This window comes from Podarcis melisellensis (genome assembly GCF_964234715.1).
Source record: "Podarcis melisellensis genome assembly, chromosome: 14".
Lineage (NCBI taxonomy): Eukaryota > Metazoa > Chordata > Lepidosauria > Squamata > Lacertidae > Podarcis > Podarcis melisellensis.
In genome coordinates, this window is record NC_138546.1 from 1745442 (window position 1) to 1767080 (window position 21639).

Genomic DNA, 21639 nt, shown 5'->3' on the forward strand with positions numbered 1-21639 from the left:
ACCTTTGTCCCTAGCCCGCCGGAGATCATCAACCAGCGCGACCAAGGCAGTTTCAGTCCCATGGTGAGGCCTGAATCCCGATTGGAAGTCTTGCTCTGAATGTTAGATAACGGTTCTCAAACTTTTCTTTCTCTGAGCCATACTTGCAGAACAAAAATTTGCTCGTGCCACACTGATTTTTTAATAGACAAGAAATCACAAAAAGCAGCAGCTCCTAGCAGTGCTTGGTTTAGAACACGGAAGACTTTCTAATATGATCATGGGGAATCTAGTAAGTATGAAACAAAGCAGCTACACCAGAAAAGGAGCAATTCTCAAAATATAATACTGAATATTGTCCTCGAATATTCCTGCCACATTTCCTATCCTCTCCTGCCACACCAGGGTGGAGAAGCTCTGCTCTAGCACGAGCCGGGAGAAGCGTAACTTGGCCGTGTTTCGTGATAGAGCCCGTTTAGTTTGGGGTGGCAAAACCTGCTCCCCCCCCCCATCGCTGGAGTTAGCAGGGGCAATTTTAGCCATCATTGCAATGGTATCCCCATTTGGGCGAAAGGGGGGGGGAACTTGGGTACAGGAGGCCCAGCGTGACATCCTCTAAAAGGCGTGCCAAGGCAAATTTTACTTTTGTCTTGTATTCTGTGAACTGCCCCATGATCTTTTGACGAAGGGTGACATGTAGAATTAATAAATATAGAGGTACCCTGATTCTCAAATGCCTTGGTTCTCAAACGCCGAAAACCTGGAAGTAAGTGATCCGGTTTTCAAATGTTTTTCGGACGCTGAACATCTGACGTGGCTGTCGGTTATTGTTTCCAGGGCGCCTGCACCAATCAGAAGCTGCGCCTTGGTTTTCGAACATTTCGGTAGTCAAACAGACTTCTGGAACAGATTAAGTTTGGTGCTTTTGCTTTTTAATTTGCGTTTTTGTTTTCGTGGCTTTTTCAGTTAATTTGTTTTTGTGACTGTGTGGAAGCCAGTTCAGCTACTGATTGATTGATTGATTGATTGTGTGACTGCGGAAATGGATAAAAGCCCCCCATCCAAACAATGACTATCATCAGTACAGGTAAGAAAAAATAATAAATTTCATTTTTATCATCTGCAATACTGTCTTATTTATTTTGTAATACAGTACATTGAATATTGCTTTCATTTTATGGATCAGTGGTCTCGTTAGGTAGTAACATTCATGTTAAATTGCTATTTTAGGGCTTGTTTTCTTAAAGTCTGGAATGATTAATTCGTTTTGCATTACCTTCTATGGGAAAGCGCACCGTGGTTTTGGAATGCTTTGGTTTTGGAACCGACTTCCGGAATGGATTAAAGTTTGAGAACCAAGGGACCATTGTAATAATAAAGGAGCCGCATTTGCGCTGCTTGCCTAAAGTCTCTGCAGCGCTAGCCGCCTCTTCATTGCCCTGACCCACCAAAATGACAGGCCTTTCTCTCGCTTTGCGCATCAAACACGTGAGCATAGACTGATGGGCTCCTTTGGGGGGGGAAGCGCCCTCAAACTGGTCCCGCGATGGCGATTTGGTGCAGAATGGCAAAGCTCCTCCTTACCTGATCGTGCCGGTGGGAGAGGGCAGGGGGCTGACCAGGCTTCGGAGGTCCGGCTCCGGAATGTGGATCTTAAGCGGCGATATCTGGGGGTAGAGCGGCCGAAGTGGAGGCGACGAGGCTGCTTCCTTCGCCTCCTCTCTGTGGTAGAGCGACGTGAACTGGATCTTGATGATTGTGCTGGGGAATCGAATAGTACACCTGGGGAAAGGAAGGAGAGGGAGAAAAAAAGAGTCAAACGGCCTGCAAAACATTAAGGGCCAATGGTTCGAGACACGCAGCGAGGAGAGAGTCAAAACGGCTGGTTTTCCAAGTCCCGCAGAAAAGAAGATCCTTCTGGATGCAATGCATAAACTATGGAACTCCCTGTTGCAGGAGGGCTGTCAGGGGCTACAACTCCCATTAGCGGCAGCCAGCACGGCTAACTGTCAGGGGATTTGGGAGATGTAGCTTAGGACCATCTGCATGGCAGTGTTAGAAACTCAAGATGTATCAGCTGGGCGCCAAACGGCAAGTTAAATCAAGGTCGCCACAACAGAATGCCTATTTACCCAGGGGGTGGGTGAGTGGGTATTTATTTTTGTAATTTGTGTACCACCCTATACCCGTAGATCTCAGGGTGGTTGGACTAGATGTCCCCCAGGATCCCTTCCAACACTATATTTCTCCGATTCTACGATTTAAACTACATTGCTTGTACATCGTTCGCTCTTACAACTATTCACTTGTACGCAAGGAGAAACACGCACTGTGGAAAAACGGAAATGTTATTAACTATGGACTAAGTCAGGGGTTTCTAAACGGCGGGCGCAAACCTGGCGCCCAGAAATCTCCACGCAGTTGCAGCTGGACCCGTGCCGGTAGGAAAACGTGCCTGGGAAATTCCAAATACTGGTACCACCCTATAATCTATAATCACGCCAACTAACAGCATCTCTCCAGGGGCTCAAGTGGGGGTCTTTCCCAGCCCGACCTGCAGGTGCCGATGAACAAATTTGGGACCTTCTGCGAGCAAAGCAGAAGGTGGCACTATTATTATCATCATCATCATCATCATCATCATTACAGTCATACCTCGGGTTACAGACATTTCGGGTTGCGCGATTTTAGATTGTGCACCGCGCCAAACCCGAAGTACCAGAACGGGTTATTTCCAGGTTTCAGCACTTGTGCATGCACAGAAGCACTAAATTGCGCTTTGCGCATGCACAGAAGCACCGAATTGCAACCCGCACGTGTGCAGACGAAGGGCTGCTGTTCGCAAATGCTGCGGGTTGCAAACGTGCTTCCAGCACGGATCACGTTCGCAACCCAAACGTCCACTGTAATAAATTTATTAAATTTATATGCTGCCCTATACCCTGAGGTCTCAGGGCAGTTCGCAGCATAAAATCAAAATATAAAACCACAAAATATATAGTCAAAATAAAAACAACGCAATAACCCCACCACCACCACCACCAAGCCAATGAAACACACCAAAACAAAAGGGTTTTCCTCCTCATGCCTTGTGCAGGTTGCTTTGCTCATGTCGACTGCAAGGTCCCAACTGCAAGGGAAGCCGCCTGCATCATCACCTGGGCTGGGCTGAGCAGCCCCCCTGCAGCGATGAGATGTGCTCCATTCGCACATCAGGACCCCAAAACGCATCTGCAAAGGTGAACCCTTTGCAAACCGCTGCCGGAGCGTCACTGGTGCCGGGTTCCCCCAGTGGGTCGGCCAGGCTAAAGCAACCCGTCCCGAAGGTAGCTGCCTTGGCCGCAAGAACTCAGAAGTCACAGATGCATCTTCTCCTCTGTACAGTAGTACCTTGGTTCTCAAACGCCTTGGTACGCAAACAACTTGGAACCCAAACACTGCTAACCCAAAAGTAAGTGTTCTGGTTTGCAAACGTTTTTTTGGAAGCCGAATGTGCTCTGTTTTGAGTGTTACGCTTCCAATTTGAGTGCCACACTTCTGTTTTGAGTGTGATGCTGAGGTCTGTCTGTTTTTGCTATTTAGTTTGTTTTTCTGACTGTGTGGAACCCAGTTCAGCTACTGATATTTTGACTGTGTGACTGTGGTGCATTGTCTATTGATTTCATTTTATGGATCCATGGTCTTGTTAGATAGTAAAACCCATGTTAGGGACGCGGGTGGCGCTGTGGGTTAAACCACAGAGCCTAGGACTTGCTGATCAGAAGGTCGGCGGTTAAAATCCCCGCGACGGGGTGAGCTCCCGTTGCTCGGTCCCTGCTCCTGCCAACCTAGCAGTTCAAAAGCACAAAGTGCAAGTAGATTGATAGGTACCGCTCCGGCGGGAAGGTAAACGGTATTTCTGTGCGCTGCTCTGGTTCGCCAGAAGCAGCTTAGTCATTCTGGCCGCATGACCCGGAAGCTGTACGCCGGCTCCCTCGGCCAATAAAGCGAGATGAGCGCCGCAACCCCAGAGTCGGCCACGACTGGACCTAATGGTCAGGGGGCCTTTTACCTTTTTTAAAACCCATGTTAAATTGCTGTTTTAGGGGTTGTTTCTTAAAGTCTGGAATGGATTAATCCGTTTTGCATTACTTTCTCTGGGAAAGCACACCTTCGTTTTGGAACGCTTTGGTTTTGGAACCGACTTCCAGAATGGATTAAGTTTGAGAACCAAGGTACCACTGTTCTCCGTACAGCGGTGGAATAGCCAGAGGAGCTCCACGCGCTCTCACAAGCAAGGAATTGCCAGTAGGCACACCCTCCACCCAGCGTGGCACAGCAATTAGTAGAGGAACCATTCACCTCTGACCCCAGTGCACAGCCATCGTTCTGCAAGATGAACCCCGGCTCCCCAATTTGTCTCGAAGAAGCTTGCTCAGCTGCTCGGGAGCTGAGCGTGGCAAGAGTTTTATCGTGCCCCGAAATCACGTCAAGGAAAGGGCCCATGAAATGGAAAATAAACTTCCTCAGTCACTGCCTGGCTGCTCTCCTTCTATCCTTCTGCGGTGAGCTCCCTTGCCCTCCACAGCAAATTTGCTGGGGGCTTTCGGACTCACGGTCAGGATGCTGTTAGCGCCACTCATATGGCTGGGGGAATGAGAAGGCCGGGCTCCCGGGGGCAACCCCTGCAAAAATGGAAGCAGGCGGCGGAAAGCTCAACACGCCGCAGCCGAGTTTGACCTACAAGCTTTTGCTGAATTGCCGCTCACCGTTTCTAAGCTTTTTATTCGCTCCGCAGCCTTCTTCCAAGAACGCGAAAGCTTTATCGTCCGTGCTGAGTGTCGTCGCAGGCTAAGATTCTGAGCCTGTAAAAACTCAGCCATTGCTTTGTGTGATAAAATAAGTCCCCCCCTCCCCACTTTGTGCTGGACTGTCTCACAATATGACAAGCGACAATGGAGCTGTTTGTTCCACGCCATCAGCAAGCAGCCCAGGTTTGCCTCTGCAGTTGGAGGAAGAAACTAAAGAACCCTGCACTCGCTTGAACCCTTTTCTCGGCATTTTCCAGCAGCAAAGCAGAAACGAGCTCGGCGAGTTTTTGCAGCCTCCACCAGGCACCTTGGGATCAATACATCACCGCTCTGTGAAATCCCCTCGCATAACCTGCATTCCCCAACAAACCAAAACACTCCACCTGCTTTTTGCTCCAGGCAAGGCTACACCATTTCGGCGGACATTCCCCCAGCCAGCAGTTATGTCTGATGGCAACCGGCCACACGGACCTCAAACGTGCTATAAGGACGGGTCGTTATGATGGACATTGTAGCATACAAGTCAATTTTCGGCGGGCGCATTTTTCTTGCCGCCAAGACGGCTGGCAGTGCATTGCCAAGGTTATTGCTACCTCTCTACGTCTCTCTTAGCAACAGCCTCTTAAAAAGATGTGAGATCGCAATTCCAGCTCAGACAGACGCTCCGGGGTGGAAGGAGAAGTCGCCGTTGTGAGTGGAAGCGCCAAGAGCAAAATTCCCGTTTCTCGGGCTCACCGTTGTTTTCCGTGAAGCGCTCTCATTCTGGCACTTAAGAATAATGTTTCCAAATGGGGGAAAAACAAATTAAAACTCTTGAACAGGCACGCCCACTCAACTCTGCCACCGTGGGCTCCTTCAGGAGGAAGTGGAGGATATAAATTCAAAAAATAAGTTACCGTATTTTTCCGTGCATACGATGATTTTTTAATTTTTTTAAAATGTTAAAAATTGGGGGGGGTCATCTTAGACACAGATAGTGCAGGGGGGGTGATTGGTGGCAGCGGCAAGCAGGAGATTGTCAGCGGCGATTTGTAGGGGGGAGATTGGTGGCTGAGGCAAGGCGTGTGATTGGCAGTGGCAGTCAGGCGGGTCATTGTCAGCAACCACTCCAAAAGCTCAACAACTCTGAGCAATCCCCCTCTCTTTCCTTAATGGGGTTGTTCCACAAATGGGGAGCCACTGCAGAAAAGGCCCCGTTCTCATGTTGCCACCCTCCACGCCTCTCGTGGGGCAGGCACCCAAAGAAGGGCCTCAGATGAAGATTGCAGGGTCCGGGGGCCGGTCGAAAATACCACTCTACCCTCAACATCCAAAATTTAAAAGCTCACAGAAGATTAATACACACCTAAAACTTGAAGAACGTCATAATAAACATTTGAGGCTAATGGAATTCTTAAAATTATTTTTTTAAAAAATGCAATTACTTTGCTGTCCTTCCCCCTTAATTTCAAAAGAATGCATGTTCACCCAAAAAAAGTCATTCGTTTTCAACTGCTGCAGTGGAGGGGGAAAACAAACAAACAAACAAACAAACAAACAAACAAGCAAACCCTGTTCCTAATAACAATAGTAAAGGAGAATAGCAGAAAGAAAGAAAAGGATTCCTTTGTGAATCCCTTCTGTAAAACATCCGAAATTCAACAGCAGCTGCCAAGAATGCATGAATAACACGAGGCTGTAAAGAAAAAGAATAGCAGCGTTTGAAAGCCAGAGATCAGAGAAGATGGGAGAAATACCAGAATTTTTTTTTAAAAAAAATTAAGAGAAGTGTACGGCTGTGGGAAAAGAATAAGCAAACTGCAAACAAATCAACAGAGGGAGAAATAATAAGACTTGCGGCCTCTCCTCCGCCCCAGGCTTTCTTTTTTAAAAGAACACCTTTTCACAGTTCGCAGGGCGATAGGCGCTGTAAACAAGGCCGTATAAATAGGAAGGCTTCCATAAATCACCGCGGAACTGTAAATTCTGGAGACATCTTGCATTGCTCAATCCCTGAAAATATTTGCACTATCGGAGCTTGTTTACACGCTCGAAAGATCCAGAGGCCAGTTTGGAAGGTTGTTCTCTTGACACAATAATCCTGGCTGGGCTCACGCTGGGTTTTTCCCCCCTTTCTACAAATGGCTGTGCCCCTTTGCTAACTGTTTCTGGGCGTTCACGTTGCAGGGCATCTCCCCCCTTCCGCTCGGGTTCATCCCACGCAATCTGCTGTGCAAGTTCCTTTACTGAAGTCCAGTGCCGAGAGCCTTCTGGCAGTTCCCTCCCTGCGAGAAGCAAAGCTACAGGGAAGCAGGCAGAGGGCCTTCTCGGTGGTGGCGCCCGCACTGTGGAACGCCCTCCCGTCAGATGTCAAAGAGGAAAACAACTACCAGACATCTGAAGGCAGCTTTCTTTAAGATCCTTCTCAAGATCCACCTTATTTTGCAGAGTGAGGACCAGGGCAAGCCAGGCATCCCAGCCAGATGGGCAAGCTATAAATAATAAATAATAATAATAATAATAATCCTGGAAAGGTTGATTGCACTTTCAATCGCACCCTGAGACAATGCAAACCCACAAATACGTGTGCAAATGCGTCCCATGGTTTTTGACAGAGACTCTACTGCTGCCCCCCCCCATTTTTTTAAACACAGCCTGGACAGCAGGTCCACATGGATACAGAACTGATGGATACTGCAACCATCTTAAATCCACCCATTTCCGTTAGTCTACTTGTGAGTGGGACTATCATTATACCTCAAACCCCACCCCCCAAAAAAACACCAGGTGGAACATTAATCTAAGAAAATAAATATTGGGTTTGGTCCTGCTGAAAGATCCTTGAAATATTAAATGGTATATAAATCAATCAATCAATACACCAAAGAAGCAAAGGGTACAAATTCCTTTTACAGTCGTACCTTGGTTCCAGAACGCCTTGGTACTCGTACGTTTTGGCTCCCAAACGCTGCAAACCCGGAAGTGAGATTTCTGGTTTGCAATTGTTTTTCGGAAGCCGAACGTCCGAAGCAGCTTCTGATTGAGAGCAGGGAGCTCCTGCAGCCAACTGGGAGCCGTGCCTTGGTTTTCGAACGTTTTCGGGAGTCGGATGAACTTCCGGAACGAATTATGTTTGAGAACCGAGACGTACGACTGTACTGGCCAATTTGGTGTTAGCAGTTATGCAACCGTTAGGAGCTTGGTGCTGATTTCAAGGGGGGGGGGGCGACGTGAAGACCCCATCATTACCCCCAGCTTCCAGAAGACTGAGATATGCAGCAAAGTGAGGTCCCCCAAATTTCACAATAGACTACCTCACTGATTTGCTTCTGTCGTTAATCACGCTGAGTTTTAATATTACAGGAAGCGAGCTGTGCATGTTCCATGCCTCCAGCAAACAGATCAGGGTCGGCCTTGTTGTTGTTTAGTCGTGTCCGGCTCTTCGTGACCCCCTGGACCAGAGCACGCCAGGCCCTCCTGTCTTCCACTGCCTCCCGCAGTTTGGTCAAACTCATGTTGGTAGCTTCAGGAACACTGTCCCACCATCTCATCCTCTGCCGTCCCCTTCTCCTTGTGCCCCCCATCTTTCCCAACATCAGGGTCTTTTCCAGGGAGTCTTCTCTTCTCATGAGGTGGCCAAAGTATCGGAGCCTCAGCTTCAGGATCTGTCCTTCCAGTGAGCACTCAGGACTGATTTCCTTCAGAATGGAGAGGTTTGATCTTCTTGCAGTCCATGGGACTCTCAAGAGTCTCCTCCAGCACCATAATTCAAAAGCATCAATTCTTCGGCGATCAGCCTTCTTGATGGTCCAGCTCTCACTTCCATACATCACTACTGGGGAAACCAGAGCTTTAACTATACGGACCTTAGTCGGCAAGGTGATATCTCTGCTTTTTAAGATGCTGGACAAGCCTTAGAACGATGCAAAATGTCTGTGGCCTTGATAACAGCACATGACACCCAAGTCTCGTCTAAGCCTGAAGGGGAAGGAGGGGGACCCCCAAAACACCCCTCCCCACAGCAAGGTGCAAAGCCGTTTGCTTGCTCCCCCCTCCCCTCTTTTGCATTCCAGTTAAAACATTTTTGCTCCATCTGGCAAAAATACATTTGGGCTCTTGGAGCGATGCTAAGCCTAGAAAGCGCTCAGGGCTGGCAGGATCTTCTCTGCCAAGCCCCCAAAAGGACCAAAAATAGCAAAGCTCAAAGGAAACCCTTGTGGCCAAACACGACAATGGTGCCGGCGGTCAGGGAACACGTGCAAAGGATTCAGCTAAACAGGACTCTTGCTTGTTAGCTAGGATTTGACGTATTAAAATAGCTCCTTGGCACACTCTCCCTCTGAATCCCTCCTGAATAAATCAGCCTTTTTGTGTGTGTGCAAAGCCCTGAGGCAACTCCTTCCTCCATTCAAACGAAGACTGAATATATGCATTCGTTTCTGCTTCGTATTTGTTAGTCAAATTGCTCCAAATTCAGACTGCGAGAGCTCCAGGGGAGGGCGCTATCCTGGCGCCAGGGCTGTTCTAGGAAGCACCGTGTTGCGCAATTCTTTGCAGATGAGCAGGTTGCTTTTTCATCCCGAATCCTGTCCGGGACTCAACAGGGAGAAGCCAGATGTTGGCTCCAGATTCACAAAGCTGCGAGCATAATGCACACTCAGGAATTGCCTGCACCGTGCAAAGCTGGGCCTTGGATACTGGGTGCGCCCACGAGGGCGCTGCCAATAATAGTAATAGTAATAATGATGATGATGATGTTCCAACAGAACATTAAAAACACAATAAAACATCAAACATCAAAAACTTCCCTAAACAGGACTGCCTTCAGATGTCTCCTAAATGTCAGATAGTTGTTTATTTCCTTGACATCTGATGAGAGGGTGTTCCACAGGGCGGGCGCCACCACCAAGAAGGCCCTTTGCCTGGTTCCCTGTAACCTCACATCTCGCAGGGAGGGAATTGCCAGAAGGCCCTTGGTGCTGGACCTCAGTGTCTGGGCAGAACGATGGAGGTGGAGATGCTCCTTCAGGTATACTGGGCTGAGGCCGTTTAGAGCTTTAAAGGTCAGCACCAACAGTTTGAATTGTGCTCGGAAACGTACTGGGAGCCAATGTAGGTCTTTCAGGACTGGAGTTATATGGTCCCGGCAGCCACTCCCAGTCACCAGTCTAGCTGCCGAATTCTGGATTAATTGAAGTCTCCAGGTCCCCTTCAAAGGTAGCCCCATGTAGAGCGCATGGCAGTAGTCCAAGCGAGAGATAACTAGAGCATGCACCACATTGGCAAGACAGTCTGCCCACTCTTATGTGTGGCCAAAAATTGTAAGCACAGGAGAGGAGGAGACACGGCAAGCGTTATGTGCCCTGAACACCACCTCAGACTTGCAAGAGGCCCTGTAGGACCTGGAAGAGACCAGGGTTCAAATCTCAACTAGGCCATGAAGCTCCGTGGGTGACCCTGGGGGCCTGGTGCTGCCTCTCAGCTTAGCAATATCCCTGGCAGGAGGCAGTCAGGGCATATGTGCAATGCCCAGCCCCTGATAGACCATCTCCACCCCCATCGTTCAGCCCAGACACTGAGGTCCAGCTCCAAGGGCCTTCTGGCGGTTCCCTCCCTGCGAGAAGTGAGGTTACAGGGAACCAGGCAGAAGGCCTTCTTGGTGGTGGCACCTGCCCTGTGGAACACCCTCCCATCAAGGAAATAAACAACTATCTGACGTTTAGAAGACATCTGAAGGCAGTGTTGTTTAGGGAAGTTTTTTAAAGACTGATGTTTTAATGTATTTTTAATCTCCTGTTGGAAGCTGCCCAGAGTGGCTGGGGAAACCCAGCCAGATGGGTGGGGTATAATATATCATCATCATTTGGGAGTGGGCATGCCTGTTTTTTGCCTGCAAAGGTAGAGAGCACAGTAGATATCTGCATGTGGACACACGGCTTTGCAAACACTGGGTACAATAAACCTTGCCTTCACGTTCTGTTGGTGTCATTGTTGGAAGCTGAGAAAGTCAACATTTCGCCAGCTGGTTTCAGGCAGCATGGGGAGTCAGGAAACAAACGCGAGAGAATCGTTTCCCTCACCGCAAAAATGTACAAAAAGCTGCTCAAAGCATGTCAACATTACGCATCCAGGGGGATCGGGAGAAAAACAGCCTGGAAAGATCAAAGTCTGCTAGCAGATCATTTAGGCTTAAATGATTGGCTGCAAATACAGAAAAGCCACTGGGATGCAGAATTCTGCAAAACCATTAATGTGACAATGTACTGTTTCGCTGAGAGGGGCCTTTTTGTGTGACCATGGCCAGAAGACACCCAGGGATCTGGAAGGCGTAGCAGTTAAGCGTGTCAAGACTACGACCTGGGAGACAGGTTTCAATTCCCATACTCAGTCACAAAGCTCACCGGGCGACCTGGGAGGCCAGTCGCCGTCTCTCAGCCTGACCTACCTCACAGGGTTGTTGTAGGATCAAATGGGGGGGGGGCACATACGCCACCTTGAGATCCGTGGAGGAAAAAGGTGGGATGGCAATGCAACAAACAGATGAAAATAAATAGTCAAGGCTTGCACATTTACAAGAGGCCTTTGCAGAATCAAACCGTGGGGTGTTCAGTCCGGACTTCAACAACCTGTTGTGCCGTCCAGATGTCTCGGACCACAACTCCCATGGATCCTAGCTTGTGGTGTTGTGCTGGCTGCAGTTCATGGGAGTTGGCGGTCTAACAACAACAACAACAACAACAACAACAACAACAACAACAACAACAACAGCAACTTATTATTGCCTGCTGAGGGCCTGAAGGACCCTGCCCTTGCCTCTTTCCACTGGGCTTGGGACGGGGCCTTACAGGCTGCACAAGGACTTTAGCTGCTTTTAAACTGTTTTTAATTTTTATCTGTGTTGTTTTAAATGAGACCATCTTGGCTGTGAGCCCTGGAAGACCTGCGCCCTGCCTTGCCGGCCCTTTCCCATCTGGCCTGGGAGAGTGGAGTGCGGACTGACTCCATCTACAAAAGCTGAACCTGTTGAACAGATTCTCAGGCTGGAGTATTGTTTCCGGGGGGTTGAGAGAGCTTGTTGCTGTTATTGATATTATTGTTGTAACCATAGTTTTCAATCTTACAATTGATGTGGAAATTGTTTCCACTTGTTATGTACTTTTTGATGTGTTTGATTGATTGTTTATGACTTCTGTTACGTTTGTAATTCTGTAAATCTTGTCATGTTGTAAGCTGCCTTGAGCGTACAGTGGTATCTTGGGTTATGTTACCTTTGGGTAACGTAATTTCGAGTTACAAACACAGCAAACCCAGAAGTTTATACTTCCAGGTTTCACTGCACGCGAATGCACAGAAGTGCTCTATTGCACTGAGCGCGTGAGCAAGAGGACCTCCAGATACGGACTTTTCGTGGTAAGTACGGACCCCAGGGACGAATTAAGTTCGTATCCAGAGGGTCCACTGTAGTTTCAGCTATGGGAAGGCGGCATACAAATCAAATGTTGTTGATGATGACTTATACCCTGCCCATCTCAAGAGTCTCTCATTAAAATAGGCCAGAAGCTGTTCTTGCAGACCCTGATCAAAATCAATGTTCTTGTGCCGTTAGAGAGAGAAAAGGAGGAATGAAAGCGCCTAGACCAGGGGTCAGCAAACTTTTTCAGCAGAGGGCCGGTCCACTGTCCCTCAGACCTTGTGTGGGGGCCGGACTACATTTTGAAAAAAAAGATGAACAAATTCCTATGCCCCACAAATAACCCAGAGGTGCATTTTAAATATAAGCACACATTCTACTCATGTAAAAACATGCTGATTCCCAGACTGCCTGCAGGCTGGATTGAGAATGCGATTGGGTCAGATCCGGCCCCTGGGCCTTAGTTTGCCTACCCATGGTCTAGACGGGTGGGGATGAGGGACTGGGAAAGAGGAAAGCTGCAATGTTAACACACTGTTGTTAAACTGCACACCCTTCCACCCCAGTTATTAGAAAGGTTACAGGTTCTGTGAAGAAAGTCATTTGAGACTATCAACTTCCTGAACTGCGGGCGGCATGCTCTGTTTTTGCTTCCACTCTGCTGTTTAACCAAGCAAGTCATAACTGTGATGTGTGGCCTTTTTCTTCCTCTTCTACAAATGTCACAAGTTATGTTCGTATTGAAAAAAAGAGAGAGTAAAAGTTACTAGAATAACATTACCAGTGCTTTCCAGAAGGGAAAGAAGGTCTCCAAACCGAAGCAGAAAGATCGTTTGCAGAAAGACTTTGATTTCCACAAAGTTCTCCTCCTGTGTTGTGCAACTGCTGCAAAACTTAGCAGTCCTGGAAGTAAACTATTTATCTGGGCCACACAAAAGAAAAATTCGGCTTCAAATGATCATCGTTGTTCTGAGCCGTCCAAACAAATATTCTTTCCCCCATTATGTCACCATATATTGTAGAATAAAGCAAAGCTTTCCATGAGACATTGCGCACACCAAATGCACAAAGGCTGTGAGGCTCAAGAACTCTCTTCTCATCACTCCACAAGATATGGCAGCGGCAAGGTTCACAGTCCTTTAAAAAATATCTTCCCTTTCTTGAGAACAGCAAACATTTACTTGTTGCCGAAGAGAAAAAGCAGCAGGCAAATAAAATCCTGGGCTGGAGAAGAGGCCCGACAGCTAGAGGGGCATGACAGCAAGCTAATACAATGCTAGCCTAGTCTGCACTTCGCACTAAGACAAACCATATATATATAAATATAATTTTTTGCAACATAGCTTTTATTCATTTTCATCTTTAAACTGTTTAACGTGGTTGCACTGAGATATGTCTTTGTTTACATCAAAGCATGTGGCATGTAACAACTGCAAAAAAATGAATATAAATGACTCTAAACACTCAAGACAAACGTTTCTGAATATACTAACAAAGTTGTGTCAGAATGTATATACAGTGGTACCTCAGGTTAAGTACTCGTTCCGGAGGTCCTTCCTTAACCTGAAACTGTTCTTAACCTGAAGAACCACTTTAGCTAATGGGGCCTCCTGCTGCTGCCGCGCCGCCGGAGCACGATTTCTGTTCTCATCCTGAAGCAAAGTTCTTAACCTGAAGCACTATTTCTGGGTTAGCGGAGTCTGTTACTTGAAACGTATATAACCTGAAGCATATGTAACCTGAGGTACCACTGTACCAAAATTACAGCTATTACAGTGGTACTTCGTGTTACAGACAGGATCCGTTCCAGAGGCCCGTCCATAACATGAAATGCCCGCAACTCGAAGCGCTGCGTTTGCGCATGCACGAGGCGCAAATTGACGCTTCTGCACATGCGTGATTTAACGCTTCCGCGCATGCAGTGAAACCCAGAAGTAACCCGTTCTGGTACTTCCAGGTTGCCGCGGGACATAACGCGGAAAGACGCAACATGAAGCGGACGCAGCATGAGGTAGGACTGTACATGCATGCATTTATAGTAACACATAGAAGTGGTGCATATAGACCTGTGTTTCCCAACCTTGGGCCTCCAGCTGTTTTTGGACTACAATTCCCACCATCCCTTGCCACTGGTCTTGCTAGTCAGGGATGATGGGAGTTGTAGTTCAAAAACAGCTGGAGGCCCAAGGTTGGGAAACACTGAATTATAGACCATAAGTTAAATGTATTTTGTATAGGAATTTGCAGGAAGGGGGAGGGGGGCAGGGAAATGGTCCCCCCCCCCCGCACGCAAGGCAGCTGGTCTACCTCTGAGCAGCATCCCTGCAAATTTCTGAATTCACTGAACCTTACATCTGTTTTGCATTTCCAGGGGTGCTGCTTTCCGGCTGGGTTTGCAAGCTGCAAAGGTATCTGGCGTAGATTCTTCCTGACATGGCTATGCAAAGTGGAATGAAGCCTGGGGCGATGTTTGGGAACCTCTGGCCTCAAGAAACTAAAGGCTTGATGCGCCCAAGGTTCTGGATACTCCTGCTACAAATCCATAAAGAGATTGCCACAGGCCAATCCAAGATGAATGAGCATCATTCTTGTCAGGGAACTGCCATCAGAGCAAGAAACGGAGGCAGGGCTACCCAGCGATGCCGGAGAGGGGACGAGCAGGGGGGAAGGATATCTGCGTAACACCCATAGAGAAGAGAGGGAGATGGAGGAATTGGTGACAGGGCTCCAAGACCCTTCCCCTGACACTAGTGGAGAGAGCGCTGGGATGCCCCTGCCTTCCCCTTACTTGCGCAGACGCGTTCCGCGCAGAGAACATAGGAGGAGACTCGGGGTCAAACAGCTTTTATGCTGGAAGAGGTTCAAGAGACGCCCACTCTCGGATTCTGCAAGTGACTAACAGGTCACGGAGGGCGAGCTCCGACCCTAAGCATGGTTGGGCAAGCAAACTAACTGAACTGAAGTAAGGTTACACACAAGTAACCCCTCACAACCATTACAATTCTCAACCTGAACAGGCATTGTGTTTCATGCAATGAAACATCGTCTTCCCTCCCCTTATCTCGCTCCACCCCCAACCAGGGTGGATAAAAATAAATGAATTTTTATTTTTTTTAAAAAAAATCAGTTTTTTTTAATTTAAATTGGATTTTTTGATTTAAATTGGATTTTTAAAATAAAATGCTTTTGGAGGAAAAATCTTTCTAAAGATAATTTTCTATTTAAGTTACATTATAGTCCAAAGGCTATTCATCAGGAAATAAGGGTTTATTTTAAGTTTTTCATGTGTACTAGAACTCAGCCTAAGTTGTTTTAAAAAACAACAACAACCGTTTAGCCACATCCGTTAACAAACATGGATCCATATGCTATAATGTTATTGTTTTAGTTAAATAAATTGTTATTAAGGAAATGGAACAGGTTACACTGGGATGTGGCCGGTTCTACTTTTCTGGAGGGGCCTCTAACTTGGGGAAGCTGTAACTGCAAGACTCCTGTCATTGCAGATTCTGCACTGATCAAGGGAAGGGAATAGATGACCATTCAGATTCCTTGCCTGGGTCTAGCGCTGAGAGATCTCCCACTCCCAGTGTACTTTAGGGTCTCACAAAATGCAGCCAAGGCACGACATCATTTGTGTGCCTGCTTCTGGCAGCGAAAGCAAAGAACCTTCTCCATTTGACGGTGAGACTACCTGCTACTGCAGACTTTCTCCCCCCCCCCCCAAAAAAGTTTTTATTCATTTTATAACACAAATAAAAAACACAGACAGAAACGACAAACAATACGAACAAATTCTTGTCATATCCTTATTTTTGGCTTCCCCAGGTCCCGCCCATCTGATTTTCATTTTACTTCATCTTTAGCCGTTTACATATATTATAATTTCTAGGCACCTTTTTTTAAAATCATACTTAAAATAACTTCACATTTTATCACTTACAAATAATATTTTAAAATACCCTATCTTCTACTTCTAACCATACAGCCTATATCCACTTCCAAAGCTATTATGTTTAATTATTAACATATTTTTTCATCTATTCTTTAAACTTCTTCCAGTCTTCTTCCACCGTCTCTTCTCTCTGGTCTCGGAGTCTCCAGGCCAGTTCGGCAAGTTCCATATGGTCCATCATCTTCATCTGCCATTCTTCGATAGCTGGTAAACTTTGTTTCCGCTACTGCAGACTTTCAAGGGCCTTTGAGGCTCAGGTTTAGGCAAGGGAAGGGCAGGAATATTTTGGGGCAATTGGGTTAAGGTGTTTTGGTTTACCTCTAACCCACTGCCTATTATCTACTCAGACGCATGAAGGCATCCTTGCAAAGAGGTGCCCCCAGCTTCACAGTTCCATATTCCATAGGGGGGAGCTGCAATATCTTCGGAGGTCGGCTGCGGAAGAAAAGAGCCACTATAGCAGAACAGGAGGCATGCAGGCATCAAAGGAGTTGATCAATAAATGGATTAGAAGCTTTAGTTGATTTAAGGGCAAACTTGCTTCTTGCTTTGCGGCTATTTCTGTTCCGGTGTGTAAATACACAGCAGGTAACAAGAACGACAACAAAAACAAACATTATTTCTACCGGCCAAGTGGCAGGTCTTTATTAAGCCTTGAGTCATCTGAAAAAGGCACCTATATTGAGATTTCGATAACAGGACGTTTATTTGATCAATTGGCCGAGAGGCAGAACAACAAAGCACAGCTTTTAATCAGTTGCCATCCTTGCACAGGCCTTATACCAAGCTGTGCTTTAAGGGAAAGGATGGAGTTCAGCAGTGGAGCATCTCTGTTTTGCATGCAGATGGTTTCAGGTTCACTGTCCACCACCTCCAGGTAGAACTGGGAATATACTCTGTCTGAAGTCCTGAAAAGCCGACTCCGTGCAGGCAAAGCTGGGCCAAGGTCATGAGCCGGAATCACGAGCAGGTCCGCAATAAACAACACTGGTGTCTGTGAAGTTAGCTCTTTTTTCAAGGAAACCAAAGCAGTGCAGGCCTAGTGGTCACAGCAACTCTTCCTACTAGGTCTTGCTCCAATGACGCAGTGGCAAGGACTGAAAGTCCCTGCCTTCCCACCGCTCCCTAGGTCTCCTCCCCAAGCAGCCCGAGTCGCCACCGTCTTGCCTCTCGTTGCTCTTCTCATTTCACCTCTCTCTTCGTGTTCTCCCGGGAGATCAGGGGGGAAGGGAGCTGGTCGAAGCAGGAGGGGGAGACTCCCTGGATTCTTCAGCCTTTCTCCACTCTGGACCTCCTCTGCTTCTGCCTCTGATGCTAGACTGCTCTCTGCCACAGCCTCTTCCTGCTCACTAAACCCTGTTGCCTCTTTTGCACCTCCTCCTACCAGTCTGCTCCCCCTTCTCCCTTGGCGTTGTCCCACCATCACTTCCCGGGCTCTGAGCCTTCTTAATAATAAATAATAATAAATTTTTATTTATACCTCGCCCTTCCCAGTTCAGAAAACTGGGTTCAGGGCGACTAACAACAAATTTAAAACACTTAATTGATGCAACAAAAAACAGCATAAAATACAGTATAAAACGTGAAGAACCATAAATTCAGAATTCAAAAATTAATTTAGGGGGGGAAATCCATCCAATAAACATTAGATGATCACCAGGGCTAGCTGGCTAAATTAATCCTATTTGGGCCGTGGGGAGACCAGGGGAGAATTAGCTGTGGGATCTCACAGTGGGTAATCTTCATAAAAAGGGAGAGGGAGGGAAGGAAGGGGAATAAAAGATCAGGCTAAGTTCAAATTGAAAGCCAGGCAGAATAGCTCTGTCTTACAGGCCCTGCGGAAGGAAGTTAAATCCTGAAGGGCCCTGGTCTCATGGGACAGAGCATTCCACCAGGTGGGAGCCATCACTGTAAAGGCCCTGGCCCTGGTGGAGGATAGTCTGACTTCCTTAGGGCCCGGGACCTGTAAACTATGGTTATTCATGAACCTCAAGGTCCTCTGCGGGGCAGACCAGGAGAGGCAGTCCCGTAGATACAAGGGCCCTAAGCCACAAAGGGCTTTAAAGGTCAAGACCAGCACCTTAAACCTGACCCGTTTACAACTGATAAAGCACTGAGTGAATATGCTCCCATGGCAGAGACCCCATGAGGAGCCTTGCCGTGGCATTCTGCACCTGCTGGAGTTTCTGGGACAGCTTCAAGGGCAGCCCCGCATAGAGCGAATTACAGTAGTCAAGCCTGGAGGTGACTGTCGCATGGATCACTGTGGCCAGGTCGGGGCGGGAAAGGTAAGGGACCAACTGCTTGATGCGGCGAAGGTGGAAAAATGTCGCCTTTGCTGTTGCTGTAACCTGCGCCTCCATGGAAAGGGAGATGTCAAGAATTACACCAAACTCTTAATGGAAGGCAGGTGTTACCAAAGTAAAGGCAAGCAGATTGGCAGATCTGGGTAACCCTTTAGCTTCCGGGAGCCATGCCAGAGGTCATCGTTACACTTTTAGCTGGCTCACCCTGAAAGCAGAACTGCCTATTCTCGCAGATCACTGAAATCCTGCATAGGAAAAGTTCAGTTTAATAATAACCCCCTTGCAGGCTGAATTCTTGCATTCCAAATTTTAATTTGCGTACACCACCCCAGGAATACGACTGAAGGGTAGTATGAAAGTATCTACGGTTGCAAGACGGATCCCGCTTCCTCCCCAAAATACGGCCTGGAACCAATTTTTCAAGGGATTCGCTGTTCCCAGAACCAAATCGGAATCCACGAGCTCCCAGCAGTTCTTAATTGGGAACACTTGCGCCGCGACCCGATGACTCACCAAAGGCCCTTACAGGAACCACCCTCCGAAAGACACACATCGTGGTCATTTGGCAGCCCCACGGGGCCTGTCTGCTCAGCGGCAGCAGGAGGAAACAGAAGAGGAAGAGCTGTAATTGCACCGCACGGCCGTGTCCGATTTCAAAATACCAGCATCGGTTTCATAACATTTCATTCATTCAGAACTGCGCTTGCTGGAGATGAGAGTCATCGCGGCCAGACAAAAGCCAGGAACTGCGGGATCTCACGGGAGAAATGCGGAGCTCAGCGAGTGATGGGAGAGGAGGGGAAATAACATGGCAAAACCAACGTGAGCCACACAGGGCAGCTTTCCTTACCTAGCAAACTGCCAGGGCAGCTGCGCGGCGGTTTGTGATGCTCTCAGTGTGTACTCAAAGCGTCCCACCTCCCAACCTTTTCGAAATGCTTGACCTGTTTTGTTTTTATTACGATTATCTCTACGCGTGTGCTGTAGGAAAATACTGCAAGCCCCGTCCGTCCACAAACAGCTCCGTCCCCTTTCAAGGCATGCACACACGAGTTAATTTATATTCTACAGTCCATGTTTATATTCTACGGTCCTGCCTAGATGTTGAGATCCACCAAGGAGGCTCTTCTCAGCCCCCCCCCCCGGCCCAAGGAGTTATGCACAATGCAGGAAACAGGGCGAGGGGCTCCTCTGGGGCAGTGCCACTGAAATCCAGCTCACACTGAATTTGCTGCTGGTGAGACACCAGCTCAGACACGCCTTTGCTCAACTGAAATTCTTAATCCAGTTTTCAATGGCTTCTGCTCATTTCATTTGTTCTTATTTGCAAATAGACTGTTGTGTGTGTGCGTTTATGATATATGTACTCTCTCTCTCTCTCTCTCTCTCTCTCTCTCTCTCTCTGTGTGTGTGTGTGTGTGTGTGTGTGTGTGTAAAGATACCCCTGACTGTTAGGTCCAGTCGTGGATGACTCTGGGGTTGCGGCGCTCATCTCGCTTTATTGGCCGAGGGAGCCGGCGTACAGCTTCCGGGTCATGTGGCCAGCATGACTAAGCCGCTTCTGGCGAACCAGAGCAGCGCACGGAAACGCCGTTTACCTTCCCGCCAGAGCGGTACCTATTTGCACTTGACATGCTTTCAAACTGCTAGGTTGGCAGGAGCTGGGACCGAGCAACAGGAGCTCACTCCATTGCGGGGATTCAAATCGCCGACCTTCTGATTGGCAAGTCCTAGGCTCCCCACATCCATATATATAGAGAGAGGGGGGGCGCATATATATATATATATATATATATATATATATATATATATATATGCAGGTTTTGGTGTCCTCGGGTGTCTTCCCGTGTAAAAGTTGGGGTGTCTAGGCGACGTTTCGACGAGGTCTCACTCGTCATCTTCAGTGAGACCTCGTCGAAACGTCGCCTAGACACCCCAACTTTTACACGGGAAGACACCCGAGGACACCAAAACCTGCATTCCTGTACCCGTGAAAATCTACGAAAGCATATATATATATATATATATACACATATATACATCTCACACATATATATGCTCTCTCTCTCTCTATATATATGAGATATATATACATAAAACACACACACACATATCACACACACAGTCTATTATCTCTCTGTGTGTATTATATATGTGAGATATAGATACAGTGGAACCTTGGTTTTCGAACGTAATCCTTTCCAGAGGTAGGTTTGACTTCCGAAAACTGAGCATCAATCGACTGGCAGTGAAGTCAATGGGGGGGGGGGAATGAAAAACGCACCTCCGAAGCAGTTTGACTTCCAAGGCGCGTTCAAAAACAGAAGCATTCACTTCCGGGTTTTCGGCGTTCAGCTTCTGAAACGTTTGGCAGCAGAGATGTCCGAAAACCGAGGTTTGACTGTATAAAGATATATCCCCGCACATACATTTGCACCATACTCTATATTTTTTAGGATGCAGAGTTGTTAATAATTATACACACATAACCTAACAGTGATATAAATGCTAGATCGCCCTTTGCTAACTTCTGCCCTTCAGGAGTTCTGAACTACAACTCCCAAATGCGTTGGTGGAGTCTCATGGGAACTGTAGTTCACAACATCTGGAAGGTGACCAGACTGGTGAAGACTGTACTCAAAGTTTTCTGCATTTCCTGCCTAGCTCCTCCCCGTTCCCCAAGGCTACGGACAGAAAAGGAGCTCTGAAGGATATGCTGAAGGATGATAAACTACCCCTGTCCCAGGCCCTTAAAAAAGGAGGAGTTCCTAGACTAAATATATCATCCTGCGCCCAACCCAGCAGCTGCCTCCAATTTTCACTGGCACTTTGGGGTCGCTGCAAGACTGTGCGAGCAACAGAATACAATGTCAAAACTATAATGGGGGCTGCCTGCTTCAGTTAAATAAATCTCAGGCTGAGCACAGGAGTTTTAGATGCTCAATTAAAAGTTGGACAGAAATAAAACACAATAGTCGCGAAGCAAGAAGCAAGCTCGGGTGACGCATCCAGGCTGCAGGCTTTCTTAGGAGAGAATTTGCCTCCTACTTGAGAGGGAAAGGATAATGCCTCTTTTAAGAAAGTGTATAAAAATAAGCCTTTAAAAAAATATCTGCTGACCTATTTACTGAAACCTCATTTTAGTTATCTTTGAAGAGATGCAAGTGACGGCGTCTGCTGACGTCTGAGAGCCCACAAAGAGCCACACACTGTATCTGT

At 47.4% G+C, this 21639-nt stretch overlaps 1 protein-coding gene across 2 annotated transcripts in view; it reads right to left on the reverse strand.

The window, feature by feature from the left end:
• FOXK1 (forkhead box K1) overlaps positions 1 to 21639 on the reverse strand; it is an 81367-nt gene that overhangs the window by 35169 nt on the left and 24559 nt on the right. For both annotated transcript variants that reach the window (XM_081889184.1, XM_081889183.1), the window contains exon 2: positions 1564 to 1761. In XM_081889184.1, coding sequence (XP_081745310.1) covers positions 1564 to 1761 — 198 coding nt within the window. The remainder of the gene's footprint in view (positions 1 to 1563; positions 1762 to 21639) is intronic.